The sequence below is a fragment of the Athene noctua genome, chromosome Z (genome assembly GCF_965140245.1).
Source record: "Athene noctua chromosome Z, bAthNoc1.hap1.1, whole genome shotgun sequence".
Lineage (NCBI taxonomy): Eukaryota > Metazoa > Chordata > Aves > Strigiformes > Strigidae > Athene > Athene noctua.
The window spans coordinates 10,070,811-10,086,628 of NC_134077.1; the positions used below are offsets into that span (position 1 = coordinate 10,070,811).

A 15,818-nucleotide genomic window follows, 5' to 3' on the forward strand; every position below is an offset into this window, starting at 1 on the left:
TGTCCAACAGTTGTGGTGGCAGATTTACAGGATCCCAATGTCAAACTGCACATTCGGAGCAAAGGCAAACAGGCACAAAGAGCAGGAACAATCTGACTACCAAGGAAAATTACAGCCATTGCTGAAGGCAGATTGGGCAATTCCAACATCTAAAGGATGATAAAACAGAACAAAGTGAGGCTTAAAAACTAATCCCTAATTAACCACTTCTGAAGCCTGTTGAAATCACTGCCTGCATCTTGTTTGCTAATGGACTTGTCAGCAGCTTCTTAGGCTGCAGGGGTCACGGTAGCAACAGAGTGTACTGCTTTGTTTAATATCTGTTTTGCCCACTAAGTGCTTTTAATGCTTTCAGTTTAGGTATACTCAAAAAGCTCTTGCAAGCAAAAGATCGGCAAATGATTTTACCTACAGCCTCCCTCAGCCACTGACACAGGGAAGAGACACAAATGTTTCTTGTGATTTTAATACAGCAGATATATCCCAAAACCAGGGACACTGCACACATACACCTACCCTGTAGGACACACTGTGCCTCCAAACACTGGATCAATAGGCACCAGGTAGACAGCATCAGGGCAGTGCTCCATCTCTGCCACAGCCCACTTTCAAATACTGCAGAGAGAACATTTGAAAAACAAGTTGTGAATCTCCTCCACAAAGCCTCAGACCCACTTCCAACAGCTGGAGAGGTCAGTAGGTCTTAAAGCAACAGATTAAACACTCTATCCAAAATGCTCCTTACCAGGCAACAACTGTCTACAGTTATCAAAACTGTCTGAACACTCACTTGCCTCTCCAAGCTTGATCTAATTTTGGTTTCTGCAATATCTGCTGTCAAGAAGTCTGTTTCCTTTACTCCACACATGATTCACCCATGCTTTGCTGTTAGAACACATGTGCTATCTCCATCAGAAGAGGGGACGGGGCTAGTGCATTCATTCCCTCTTCTTTCTCCATCAGGAGTCCCCATGATCATTCCACGTGAGAGAAATAATCCAACACCCCTGCTCAGACTAGGGTCACCTAGAGACCAGGACAATGTCCAGTTGGGTTTTGAGTATCTCCAAGAATGGAGACTCCCCCACCTCCTTGGACAACCTGTGCCAGTGTTTAACCACCCTCATGGTAAAAAAAGTGTTTTAAGTAGAATTTCCTGCATTTCAATTTATGTCTCTCACCCTGTTGTTTTGGCTTACAATCCCACCATTGGGCACCACTGAGAAGAGCCTGGTTTCATGTTCTCTACGCCCCCATCAGGTATGTAAACACATTGGTAAGATGCCCTTGAGCCTTCTCTTCTCCAGGATGAAAAAGCCCAGCTCTTGCACCCTCTCCTTGTATGACAACAGCTTCAACCCTTTTAATTATCTTCACTGCCCTTCACTGGGCCCACTTCAGTGTCCATGTCTCTGTTACTGGGGAGCCCAGCGTTGGACACAGCATGCCAGATGTGTCTCACCAGGCCTTAGTAGAGGGGAATAACCTGGTCATTTCTGAATAGCTCAGTGTTTCTTTAGTTTTGCTAACCACTAGAAATAACAGCAGCTGTTATGAACTGTCTATTGAACGAGGAAACTGCCTTCCCAATGCACACCTCAGCCAGAATTTTCAGTACTTGACATTTTCACGTGAACACAGCTTTGTTTCCTACAAGGAAAATGAACACTCAAAACCTTTAACCCATCTTTATATTTTCTTCAATATAAAAAGGCATTTGTATTCTTGAAAACAGTGACAGTTCCCATTGCTTTTCTGAACAAGGCATACAAAGATAAATAGAGTAAAACACAGCTTTTCAATTTAAAAAGCCTTTCCTAGGACTGATTTACAAAAAGGAACAGTCCCAGAGTGAACAATCTGCTTCAGGACGGGTCCCTCTGACACCTCTCAGTGGCATCAGATAGTCCATTTCTCTGTACGAGCTTCCACACTTTTCACCAGGCCTTCTCCCAAAACCTCGAAGTCCTCCAGAATTGCCTCCACATTGGGAACACAGACCAGCTCACTGTTCAGAGTTGTCACCATCCTCCCTTTCATGCTGGAGACCTGCAGGACACACATGAATATAGCACAAATGGAAGCATCTGCTCAGAGCTGCTTTGAAACCTCTGCAAGTCTCAAATAAGAGAAGTAGTTTACTCTCTTGCCTTGTCACATCCAAGCCCTGCCACACAATTACACCTAATTTTCTAAGCTTCATTTCTCAACACCATCACTGCTCATTATTAGAGCTAACAAAGTGCAAGAGTGGCCCTTCCAGCCCCTTTTGGGGTTTACCCTGGAGTCCAAAGACCACAAGGGAGGGAGAGAAATAATGACCAGGTGCATGGTGGAGTCTGTGAAACTAGAGCAGATGGAGTATGCAAAAGGGACCACACCATAACGCTGAGTAAGAGCTGCCTGGGCTCTGCTCTGCAATTTGGTGGGTGTCAAGACCTCAAGTAGGAAGAGATCCTTTTGTTCCAGATGAACAAAAACGCTGTTATGTTTAATCAAACCGCACTCAGCTCAGATGCAAGCGTCTCCTCCTCCTGTTTCACCACTGAATAACTGGGTTTCACAACTGCAACTAGGCTGAATGGTCAATGCCCCCTGGCCATGAAGAGAGAGTAGATAAATCACCCAGAGGCTGACAGCAGAAGAGCCTGGGATGCCAACTCTGAGCCATGAGTCACTAGTTTCTTTGCGTCTTTCCTTCATAGAAAGCAGCATGAATCACTCCAGCGTGCCTCACACCTAGCTTAACCACCCGCTGGAGTTTGCCAGCCCACACAGTGTAGCTGGAAAATGTCTCCATATATTGGTAGGACTTAGGCACTATGAACTTAGGCTTGCCACCCCACCTTCTTGTGGGTAAGGTATTTCTGAGGAAGGTGCCCAAAGCCACAAGAATAGGACAGCCTGCTGCACATACCAAACCTCTTTAGCAAACAAGGCATTGCCCATTTCCCAGGAAGGGACTAAAGAAGAGCACGTGGGACAGACAGCTCTATTCTGACTCATGATTATGGTGCTGGGACTTGCCAGGGACACACATTCCCTTCTCAGCTCTGCTGATGACTGGGGGCACTGTGGCCATAGCCCTATCTTGGTTTCACCCTTTCAAAGAAGGGACAGAAGTACAAGCTCCACTTCTCAAAGGGCTTCGGGGCTGATTAGAGTTAGACAAAGCAACTACAATGCAAAAAAAAGCCCTCCAAGCTTTCAGAGCACAAAGGTAACATGAAACTGAAAGTAGAGTCAAAAACTCACCTTAAAAGGCTGAGGCTGAAAGCTCAAAGGTTTCCACAAAACTGCAATCACTTCCCCACCATGCTTGTCATAGAAGAATAAGGCAAGATCGCTGAAGGCATCCTGGGTAGAAAACAGAAGTTGTGCCAGACATTCCAGAGCCAGAGCCATGATTCAGTCTCCTTACACAGGGACACACAGTAGCTCCACACTAGCCCAGACTTCCAGCAGATTCTCAGCACAGAAAGCAACTGGCAGTCCATGGACAAATCCTAGTTGCCTCCTGCTGCCTCTTTCCCCCCAGCCTTGATGGATACAGTGCACTGCCTCCAAGTTCTGCATGCAGACCTCATTGCTGACTACCTCTTGCTGTCCCAAAGAGCAGAAATATGATTCACCACCTCCCACAGACCTGCAAGAGCACCCAGAAATCAGCATCCAGTTTTAGGACACTAAAACCCTTAGGTGACAACCACTGAGTGTTCCGCACCATAGCCTCCCATCAGCTTGATGTGGCACTACCAAGCTGTCCTATGCCAGCAACCAACAGCCACGTCCGAGATTTCACACTGCATCAGATGGCAAGAGGTTGGCCCTGCCCAGCAGGCAATCCTGCCACAATATATTTCACTACATATGGCAGCAAAGCCAACCACAGCAAAGGACCTTTTGCTGGAGGCCAGCATCTCAAGCTCTGCAATCTGTGCCAACAAGGTATCAAAGCTTCTTCCCCCAGGATAAATTCCATGCATTATGTCAGCATGTAGCATCCCAAAAGGAAACGTAACAGCAGAAATTTTAAGTAACACAAAGTCCTGTGAGGTGCAAAGAGACAAAAAGCTCAATGGAGGCACTGCAGGAACCTGCCCTCCTTGCCCCTGTGCTTCAGCATCTGTGTTAATGAGCAGCTCCTTTGGTGATGCTGAGTAGCAGAGCTCAAAAAGAGATCTTTCATAAAGAGATGACTAAAGTCCACAGTCTGGTTTCCTCCAAGCCCACGCAAGCTGGATTTCCAGCACTGCAAGGAGGCAAGGGGTGAGCATTGCAGCAGAAATAAAGAATGCTGCATGCAACCAACTTTTTGAACCCTAAAGTCTGGCCCTACAGCTCAGCACCCAACATGCTGGTACCTAGAGATATGCACCCTGAACAAGCCAGCCAAGAAACTGCTCCTTGACACTTGTTCATCTCAGTGGAGATTAACAACAGGCAATGGCACGTGTTTACCGGGCCAAGCAAACAGCCCCCACAGGACACATGGCCTCACTGGCTTTAGAGCAACTTACTGCAAGAAATGCAGACCCTCTTCTCCCCTGTCAGCCTTCTCCTCCCTCCCCTTAGTAACCCCAGCTGCAACTCTGCCAGGGCCTTAACAAAGAGAGGTCTCTGCTGCCATCATTGTATAACAAGATTTTCATGGGAATGGGCATGAAAAAAAGATCAACATCAAAGGCAAGCTTGGAAGGGGTCTGATACAGACATACCAGGATTACAGTAGGAGGAAGAAAAAGGTGGACTGGGTTGGTATTACCAGTGATCCCAAGAGGTGGGGTGGCATTTTAAGAGTAAAGATCTGATAAGCAGGAAGGGGTGGTGGTGTCTGCAACCTTCAGAGACAGATTTATGAGCTCGGACTTGACCTATCACAAACAGAGGGTAACACAATTAGGCCATCAAGCTGGGAAGATCCTAAGAACTGTCAGCTCATCCTACTTCATGGGATCTTCACAGGGAGAAGGATGGTCAAGGAATTCTCACCAAACTGGTTAGGAAAACCACTGTCTAAAAATACATTGAGAAAGAGGCAACCTGCCCTGGCATTTCTCTGTTGAGAACGATGAGCTGCACTCAGAGCCCAGACAACAAAGACTTCTCCTTTTGCCAAAAAGCAAACAGCATGAGAGGGGGAAAGCTCAAAGGGCAAGAAAGCTCAGGGCACGCTGACTGCCAGCGTGCCACTTTCCACACCAAAGAGGAGCAGAGCATGTGAGAACCTGAAAAAACTCTGCTACTCTACAGGGCAAGGTCTTGAGTGCCATGCAATGCTCCCTACGAGAAAGGTACTATTTACAGGCATGTCTTGCTGGACAGGAGCCAGGAGCATTTGCAGGAAAGGAGCCCTCCCAGACTCACCTCATTTCCCAATAAAACCACTGTTCAGCCCGATACCCATCACCTTTTTTCTAGACAGCAGGGAGCAGAGGGCAGATATTAAAAGGATGGCATCCAGTTCAAAATCCCCACAAAGGGTAACCTTCTGCACTTGTGTATTAGCCACCACATTTCTGTTTGTGCAGAGGGCTTGGGCAGTAAAGGCAAGCAGGATTTGCTTCCCTTTCCACATCCCATGCTCCATGCTTAGTGCCACTGAGCTTGCCTGAGCCTGCAAACACCTTCCTCAAGGGCAAGTTTAAAAGAAAAGGGGGAAAAAACAGGGAGTGCATTTGAACCCCTACTCCTCAAGCTGCTCTTATCTTTGGTTGCAATTCAGCTTTAAAGGCCCAGGGAAAGCCCCCGTGCTCAGAAGGATCCTTGCCATCAGCAAAACCTATGGCTGGTTCCCATCTCACAGGGCCACAGGGGACCTGCAAGCTTGGGGCTGTGACTCAGATGAGCTTAATACTGTGGGGAAGGGGTACATGGCACCGGGAAGAAGATTAGCTCAAGGTCTGTAAGGAGCCATCTGCACTGTTCAAATGAAAGGATGCAGAACAGTGGTGAGTAAAACAATACCCTGATCTAAAAATGGGATTACTGGATTAAGCAGCTCAGGCTGAAGCACAGATTTTGCAATGATGTAAGCACTCATCACTAGTTAAGCAACTACATTATTGTTGTTTAGGGGTGGGGGTTTTTGACTTAACCATTTTTCCACCCATTTTTTCCATGCTCCTACTTATACCCAGAGATCAGGTCCACTGCAACACAGCTGCTGGAAAAAGAAGAGCTGTTTTCAGGAGGTCTCTGCACCCAAAATGTGCCTAGCAGCTCTGCTTCATGAAGTTCAAGTGGCAAATCCATCAAACAACATTAGTTCAGTGCTTAGAACATTTTAAGTGCTCTCAGCAAGCAACCTACCAGTATAAAAAACCCTATTAAAGCTACTTCCAATAAATTACTACATTTGTGGTTAACACTTTAAGGTCCTTGTCATCCTACTGTGACCTGCCCTAATGCTTACAGGTTACGTGACACAGACAGAGCCTTCCCCCATGCCCAAATTGAGCAACAAGCACTGTTGAGAAAGCCAGGCTGCAGTTACTTCTCTGTCAGAGAGGTTTTAAAAGACACAAGAAACTTGGCCATTAGGTTTGGGATTCAGATGATAAAAGCCATTTCAAACTATTCAAATTTTTCCACTTCTGAGTGCCACATCAGAGCCACATGTGCATCCTTGTCCCAAGGGTTTGGGGCAGCAGCAAAGAAGTATGCCGAAGAAAAAAGCCACCCATGTTCTCCTGGCTGTATTAGCAAACATGCTTTGTCCATCAATCCACCAAACCATCAGAGATTCTAAAGTCTTACGTCACTTCCTAGGGGACAAATCCTACAGACCTCTTGGAATGCATTACCAACAGGAGAAATGCAGCCACAAGTACCCTGTCAGCTCACCCAAGGAGCACACAAGGCTGATGCCTCGCTAAGCACACACATGCCCATAAGTGTACATACATACACGGGCATCCACCCCCAACCCTAGGCACAATGCTAAGGGTCACACAGCTGCTCTGCAGCTGTAGGAGTGGGTAATTTCCTGCCACCTCTGCCCCTCTGAAGGGGTAGAACCAGACAGGAAGGTTTTCTCCATGCCACATGAGCCCACAGTTTTTTCACTTTGTCATTGCCCATCTGGAGCCACCACAGGAGTCAACCCTGTCAGTCAAAACAGGAAGGGAGTAGTCTGACCTGAAAAGATTTCATCAATTCCAGCTACATCCCATAACCACAGCTTATAAATTGTAGAAGACTAAGAATTTTTAGTATCATTAATTCCTTCCTAACATGCAGTAGCAAGATACACATTCCTACACGATGGGAGGAAGAAATGAAAGGGCTGTAAGTCTTCGAGATAGGTCTTGTCTGAAGGTGCAAGAAATGTAAAACATTGCTTTAGGGGGAAGGATGTTTACACTAAAGCACGAAACATCATCCTGCTCATCCACACAGGAAAGGTTTCCCGTCTACAAGATGGGCAGCTCCTCTGTCATGAGCTCTTCCACAGGCCACAGAAAACTAATCTCAGTGAAAGAGAGCACTTCACATCCAGCGACCTGGTGAGACCAAAGACCCAGTAAGAAGTGTTAGGTCTTTTAACAGCCATTATAGACACGCAGATGGACATGGCACAGACAGCTTCATCTGATTTTCCCCACCATGAGAGAACAGCTCTGTACCTCAGTGAGATGACCAGAACCTCTGGGCTTTGTGAGCTCCTGAATGCATTCAGACAGGCACAGCAAGCATATCAAGTCCTGTGTCTTCTGGATCACCTCCCAAGTCCAGAGGACAGCCAAGCAACCCTGAAGCAAAAGCTGTACTGATCAAACCTTCCCACACCATGGGAATACAGCAAACAGCTGGGGGTGGCTCAACAGCCACCACAACACAGACCAGCAGTCACAATGGAGATCCAGTGGGAACCTCATTTGAGACACTTAAAAATTAATTTAGTCCTGCTGGAGAATCCCTGCCAGGACCCAACCCAGGGTTTGCTTGCTGAGGTACTTAGGACTCTAAGTGGCAGGGAGGATGCTGATGGGCTGAAGCTCCAGGGAAGCCCTCTCTGCATGGCGTCTGGTACCTGCTTTCCCTCAAATGTGTTTGTCTGCAAAGCCTTCTCATCTGGACAGACTCCCAGAACAGGCCTTTTCTATCAGATCTGTCCTGGAATTGAAGAATTTGCTGTCTGAAATCCACAACCAGCCTTTCATCTCTACCCAGAGCCTCCCAGGCACCAGAGCAACTCCATCAGACCAGCTCCTGCAGCACATCTCCACGGAGCAGGAGAAATTAATGCAGTCAGGACTTAACACCTCCCCTCCTTTCATTTTCTCCTCTGATTAAGCTTCTTGGGGAAGGCATACATCAATCCTTCGGCTCCAGAGCACTCTTGTTTTGCTAACCCCTTTGATCTGAGAAGAATAGGGACCTCTCAGAAGCAAACAGGTTGGACAAGAGAAAAGTGGGTCTCCTGGTTATTGGGCCAAGGACACTGGGGAATATGCTACTTCCTGCCCCTGTCAACTCAATCAGTATGTCCAGGCATTTAAATTCCTTTTTCACATGGGAAGCTAAGAAAAGGGCAGGTGTTTCTTTTCTGCCCACAGAAGAGAACAAAATCTCACAGTATTGCTGCATGGCAGATGTCTTCCTTTGTTCCTAGAACCCCACCATGGCTGCACTGTCAGCCTCAGCTATGACCCTGTTGCTCAGTTCTGTGGTTTGTGCTGTTAAGTGAGAGCAAATTACTCGAGTCAAAGCCAGTCAGTCCTGCGTCCAAGTGCCTTCTCATCCAAAATATATCATAAAGATTCACTGCTGTCACCGCACTCTTTTCCAGCACCAACTTCTTGCTGGGTTTGGATCACCCCTGGGGCTTCCAGCCTGCAGGATGAAGAGTTGCCACTTCAAGCAGTAAAAGCCAGGGGAGGAAAAATACAAGGGTGCTGGAGAGGCTACCAACCAAAGCTAGGTCAAAGCACGAAGCTGATGGGAAAGGTCTTGCCTTTAGGCAAGAATATTGGTACATGGAGAAACGAAGACAGATGATTACTGGTGGAGTAGTTTCTACTGACAGCTCAGCATCGCCTGCTTGCTGGTGACCCTGCAGTGAGTGCAAAGTCAGCTTTTGAGGCCTTCCAACATGGATGGACACAGCTAAGTTACCTGATAGTAGGTGCAGCATCACCTCTGTGATACTTCCAGAAGAAACACCTGTTTGTCCAGAAAGAGATCAGTGCCGTCAGGTCTGCCTGCTACTGATCTGGAAGCTACAAGAGACAAGTGAACTGGTAGTACAAGATACCTCCAATAGGACCGCCACAAGGGAACACAACCATACCTACCTCAGAGCCTTCAAGAGGAGGAAAAGCCCTCCAGACAGAAATGCCAGAGCGCATTTCAGGCTCTCTATCCCATAGTTCACTCTTCAGAGAAAGCTGTGACCAGTTCCTACTGTGTTCCCTCTTGCGCATTCTCAGGTCAAAGAACAGGAAACACCAAGTGATCCCAACACAGCTTTCAATGAGGCAACATGATCTCTGCTCATATCCATTCTTCTTCGTTCAGATGTTATGACCACCTGTAATCTGTAACCCAGCCAAACCCTATTCTGAGTCTGTCTCTCTCTGTATTAGAGGAAACAGGCGGTAGAAATTTAGACAGCTTGTAAGTTACTATTGACTGGACCAATTAAGTCATAATTGGTTAAAGATAATGAAAACTGCTTTCCAGGAAAGTCTCCCCTGCACCTTTCACTTCTAGAGCCATTTGCTGACAACAAGTTGACTAGAGGCACAAAAACTATAAAGTGCAACACACCCTGCAAGTTTCCTGACTGACTGCCTCAATACGCAGCCAGAGTTGCTGCAAGCAGTTAAGAGCCTCCCCAAGGAGCCAGCTCTCCTGATAGGCTCATCCAGCGGTCTCCAGTTCTTTGAGCAAGAAATCAGCTTCCTGCCAGGTCTCCATGAGGATTGCCTAGCCCTGACCCCTTCAGAGACACACAGGCTCTGGCCCCATGCATACAGACACCTCCAGCCCCTTGGCAGCAGCTGTAAAACACCCTGTTCAGCTTTAACCCCCACTTCCAGCATGGGGTGGAAAAGAATTTCAGGCTTAAGAAACACCATTTCCTACCCATATCTATGCCTGCTGGTTGAGGTTTCATGGCAGCAGGTCAAATCCTCACCATTTAGGGAATAAAAAGAGAGGGGCTGGTCTTGATAGTCATCCTTAGATGGAAAGACACAAGGAAAGAGAGTGAAATAGAAAACATCTCCCAATCACTATGCTTCCTGCTCCCTTTTAAAAGTCTTGTGAAGGGTGCTTCTCTCCTTCCTTCTTGCATATCCTGGACCTCAAGAAATCCCCCAGTGCTCTCTACAATATGTCTGCAGGACCTCCAGCTTCTCAACCACCTTCTTTCTCAAAGACAGGAAAGCACTGGGTACCTCCTCTCCCCCATGTCCTTCCAGCTAAAGCAGCAGCACTACTTGCAGAGAAGTTGTGGACAATTTTAAGGTCTTCCTCAATTTAAAGAGGACTTGTGTGCATCCCTGTATCTCACTTCCTCACCCCCCAAGACTGTCCCAGCCTGCTGTGGGTAACAGGAGGACTGAGCTTGCACCTTGCTAGACCTAGCAGCTCTACTGAAGCCACAGAGGTTTCCCATGGGCAGAGGTCATCACAGAGCGCAGCTGGCAGGCAGCTTGGGAGGTAACAGGACTGTGCCTAGGGTGAGGAAACCTTCAGAGAAACCCTTGCATGTTTTCTTTGCCCACCTCCTAAGCTGCCTGCACTAAAGTGAAAGGGAATCTCGAACTGAAAGGGCCCAGCATCTTCAAGTCTGAACTGGAGTTTCAATTCAGGTACATCTCTCACAATGCTGGCCAAACACTGGGACGGGAAGGGGGCAAATCTCCATGCCTGGACAGTCGGCATTCAAGAGGACTGGGTTTTGCACAGCCTGCTCTAATGTCAAAGCTGGCTCTGCCCTGACAGGGGAACAGGGTTGGAGATCTTCACCAAAGCCAGCCTACAATTCCTGCAGCAGCTCTGATACTGCTCACAGGACTTCAGTGGGTAAGGGATGATGGTACTTGAAAGTCAAGACAGGTGTTGAAAAAAGAACATCTCAGCCTCACCTCTCTGCACACTAACATTTAACTCGGATATCACACATGAAGCTAGAAAGGGTCAAAGAGGCAGAGGCTGCACCACTGCAAAGCACTGGCTGGCCAGACCCAGTGTGGATCACTGCTGGCACCCAGCATCCTGCACACCTCCCCAGCTTGCTGAGTCTTTGGCATGGCCACACCGTGAAGAGAACAGGGCTGATAACTTTGGATACTGATGTTCTCCATATACCTACATTACCAGCTTCCTCTGCAATTATGCATGTAACCAGACACAGAGGAACCATCCTGTGACCAATATTCAGCGTCTATGGCTCACACAGCCACTGGTCTAACAGCAGGAGCACTACTGGTACCATAGATTCCTATATACCCCCCCAAGAAAACAGGGGTCCATCATGCACCCCGACTGATGCAATAAGCCATGAAAAGTCAATTAACTGACTAGAGACAAATGACTTAAAGATACTTCTGCACTGATATACAATATTCTTCAGCAAAAGCCCCAGGTGCTTTGTATCTGAGGTCATTCTCACATCAGCAGCATTCCCATTTCCATGAAACAGGTGGTGCACTTACCAGGTCTTCTGCTGAAGAAGTGATTTCAAAGGTACACAAAGAGAACAATCCCACACAAAATACATAAAGATGTCACCCAAGTAGGTCCTGCAGTAGCAGGCAACCTAAATGCTAGAAGGCCATTTAGGCCCCCTTATGCAGGCCCCCGATGCCTCTCCAATGGGCTGCGCTTACTCTCAGCTCCTGGAGGTAGCACTGTACAGGGTCATAATCCACCACAGGGAAGAGGATCTTCACTGAAGTGCTGTTCTTCAGCACACCCCGGGAAAACGACTTTAGCGGCCGGTCCACACTCTCCAGATGACGAGGAATCTGAGTTGGATTCAGGTGGATTAGGACATCATAGAAATCCAAAGGAGGGCGGAAGACCATCTGCAGAGAGAAAAGACCAGTGCTACTCAATATAGGACACAGGCTAGCTGAACAGATGAGAGAGATTTCCCAAGTCCTTGCTTGCATTCTTATTCCCTTCTACTTAGAAAGCCAAAATGTTTGTGAGATTGATGTCAGAAGTTTTCCAAAACATCCATATGAAAAACATGGCTGTGGTGGAGCCATAGGAAGCTCTAGCCCTTACTGGCCATCTCATTCCCTCTGGGCTGAAACATGTCCCCATTCCAGCATGGGCTCTCCTCATGTCAGAAGGATGTGACCCTCACTCCCCTACACCTCATGCAAGTGCTGTAACAAGGACTCTGTGAAGCAAACAAGCTGGTTCCCCCATGGTGATCTGGTGGATAGGCTAAGTGTTCTTTGGACCTTCAAAGCACACCAGCAAGGACACGCTTAATTGCCACAGTCCAACTGTACAGCAAGCTCAACACTTAAAGAAGGGAGCTGCTCCCTACCCATATCAGATGTCTAGCCAAAAGCACTACACTCTCCACCCTATTGGTTTCCCTGTTCAGCAGAAAAATCTAACCGCTGTCCCCAGGCCTCAGGGATGGTCCCTGGAGAAGAGCCTTCCACAGGGCAAAGGTGGTCCTCCCCAGCCCTGACCACAGACCCTAGGAAGCCCACCCGAGTGCACAACAGTGGGGTGGGCAGTCAAGAATCACAGAATCATCTAGGTTGGAAAAGACCTTCAAGATTATCCAGTCCAACCATTAACCTCACAGTGACAGTTCCCAACTCCACCATATCCCTCAGTGCTGGGTCAACCCAACTCTTAAACATCTCCAGGGATGGGGACTCCACCACTGCCCTGGGCAGCCCATTCCAATGCCCAACAACCCCTTCTGTAAAGAAATCCTTCCTAACACCCAGTCTAAACCTTCCCTGGTGCAACTTGAGGCCACTACCTCTTGTCCTTCCTATCACTTGTTACTTGGTCAAAGAGTCTCATCTCTTCTCTGCACCCTCCTTTCAGGTAGTTGTAGAGGGCGATGCGGTCTCCCCTCAGTCTCCTCTTCTCCAGACTAAACCTTCAGGTTCCCTCAGTCACTCCTCATATGACATGGCCTCCAGACCCTGCACCAGCTCTGTTGCCCTTCCTTGGACACACTCGAGTCATTCAATGGCCTTATTGTAGTGAGGGGCCCAAAAGGGGCCCAGTCGAGAGACGGAGAGATGGTGAGTTGAGACAGGTAACGGCACCACATGCGGCAGGGTCCCAGAACGAAGAGGGCAGTCAAGAAGCTAACAAAAATGAATGACACCCAGGGGACACGAGGAGCTGTGTAGTAATGGGACTGTCCCGTCTGTCCAACAGGAGTTGACCCAGAGGGCAGCAGTATCTTCCATCAAGAAGACAGAGGGTGAGAGCAAGCCCTATTAATGGAGGGGAGCAATCCCCCACATATAAATATTTAGACAAGCAGGATTTGGCACTGTGGATGCAGCTGTATTAAAATGGAAAAAGTTAAAATCATGTGTATGTTTTCATGAAATAAATGATGCAGAGACATGAACGGAGTCATGGGACACTGCCCAACTTGGCACTGGCAGAAAACCCACCGCTCAGAGCTGGTTTATAGCCAGGCTGGGGAGAACACACATGAAGAACAACAGTGAACAGCACTGAGTTCTAGCTCCGGTCCACACAGACCCTCTTTCCCACACAGACGACCAAATCCATGGCTTATTGTAGCCCCCCTGGGAGCAAGAAACAGAGCTCACAAACCCATGTCTGAATCTGCGTGAGAATCACTCACATCCACCAGTGACCCAAATGCAAAGACAAAAAAACCCTTGAAGCACACTGTTAGATACATAGGAAGAGAAGGCAACTCCAAGTTGCACTGTAAAGGCTTTTCTCTCCTCACCACCCAAAACTTTGCTTACAAATAGATTAGCAGCCCTGGAAACAGCATCACATGTTTATCCCTAACAAACATGATAGGCCTGGGAGGACACTGGTATGGACCAGAGGGATACCCTGGGGAAGGGAAAGGATCTCACTACAGCAGCCAAGAGGAAGGGAGAGGGAAGGAGGACCAAGGAGGCCGAGTCAAGGTGTTCGGAGGATGTTATGGACAGGCGATGGCTCATTTCAGGAGCTAGCCACCCCCAGCTCACACTGCACCTCTTGAATTTCAGTCTTGGGTCTGCACAGTGACTGCAGCCCACCAGGCACGTCTCACATGTACACAGCATCTCATCCCTTCACAGCCCTGTAACACACACTGCTACCACCTCCAGTAGATCTCATCCCTGTAACACTTCCAGCACAAAATGCAGCAGAACTGAAAGCAATGTCAATAAATCCTTTTTATATTGCCTAGGCAGGAAAAAAACCCACTGTATGGGGTGGAGTGTGTGTTTTTAATGTCAATCTGTCATATGTAACCACTGTTTGGTTTTCTGGTCCTCTCAGCTTGAACGGCCTAGGTCGCTACTTGGTACATCAATAAGTTCCCCTCCAAAACACACTATCTCCCTTGAATTGGAAAAAAAATGCATCTACATCTCCCAGGTCTATTTCAGTAATGGATGTTTTAACTTAAAAAATAAAATCACTGAGAAAGTGAAGAGGGTTAAACTATATACAGCCTTGCTTCTCCACTCAAACCAAAATAACATCTTCCTAAAGTGCCTTTTGGCATCCTACCAAAACCTCCACCACCCTAGGCTTGGTAAGACTGGAGCACACAAGCCAGATTTGCACACCACCAAGACAGTCTCCCAGAGGAGCCATTTGTTCCAGCCACAGACAACATGACCGATTCAGCACAGGAAGACTGTGGGTTTGCTCACGTCCCAGGGAAACCAGAATACAAAATAAATTTGTCCTAGTCAGTGATATTTCACCCCAAGTTGCTATGCAGAGCTGCATCCCCCAGAAACAGGGTAGCACAGTGGGGCACTAGCCTCCACGCTCCTATCCTCGCTGCTCTTTATCCCAGGGCAACCACACATGGCCACAGCCTGAATCCTTCTAACACATCCCAGTGATCATCACTGAAGACCAGTATGCTTTGCCAGAGCTTGAAAACACCTGCGCTGGCACCCCAGGGGCTTACCTTCACATCCTGGCCGTTAAGTGGGTCCATGAGCTGCTCCTCCACAGCACGGAGAGACTCTGAGGCCAGCACAAGAAGGCGCTGGAGGATCTGGGAAGGGAAGAAAGCCAGATGGTAAAACTCAACAGTCCTGGATGTAGCAGGCACCCCGATCATGCATGGGGCTGTTGGAGCTGGCTCCAGCACTGGGACCAGGAAACTTCCCCAACCTGGCGGCCACCACAGGACGAGGACAGAGGACCCAGCTCACCTGAGCTGAGGGTTGTTCTTGGGTCCACATGGAGCTCCACTGGTCTTTTGGGGTGGCGATGAACATGACAGGGAGGCAAGAGCGAGCAGCCACAAACCTGTTCTTGATCTCTGTGCAGTCAGCATCTGGAGAAGGCAGGCAAGATGGATGAGATCCACATCCACAGCTCTCCAGCCTCCTCGCCCATGTACTGCAGCCCAGAAAAGGGTAGTACAACAGGCTTTATCCTCTCCCACCCTCTGATCCCACAGTCTATGTGCAACTATAGCTCCATCGCCTTGGACTTGCTCTGCTCTCACACTTCCCTCGGCATCCACCCGCAGGAAGTTTTGTAGACAGGCTGCAGGGCTAGATGGACCTTTGCTCTAAACCCACCCAGGTGGGCCCAGACATGGCAGACGCTGAGACTGACACATCATATATAACCTGATGATAGAG

General features: G+C 48.1%; 1 protein-coding gene across 2 annotated transcripts in view; it reads right to left on the minus strand.

Moving 5' to 3' along the window:
• Positions 1-288: 288 nt before the first annotated feature.
• The window catches only part of NOL6 (nucleolar protein 6), a 29,753-nt gene continuing 14,223 nt past the window's right edge, over positions 289-15,818 (minus strand). The window contains exons 22-26 of one of the 2 annotated variants that reach the window (XM_074932205.1): positions 15,381-15,505; positions 15,131-15,220; positions 11,844-12,041; positions 3,256-3,357; positions 289-2,049 (exon numbers count right to left, since the gene is read on the minus strand). In XM_074932205.1, the coding sequence (XP_074788306.1) occupies positions 1,900-2,049; positions 3,256-3,357; positions 11,844-12,041; positions 15,131-15,220; positions 15,381-15,505 (665 nt within the window). In that variant the 3' untranslated portion in view covers positions 289-1,899. The remainder of the gene's footprint in view (positions 2,050-3,255; positions 3,358-11,843; positions 12,042-15,130; positions 15,221-15,380; positions 15,506-15,818) is intronic. The other variant, XM_074932206.1, reaches the window with a different exon arrangement.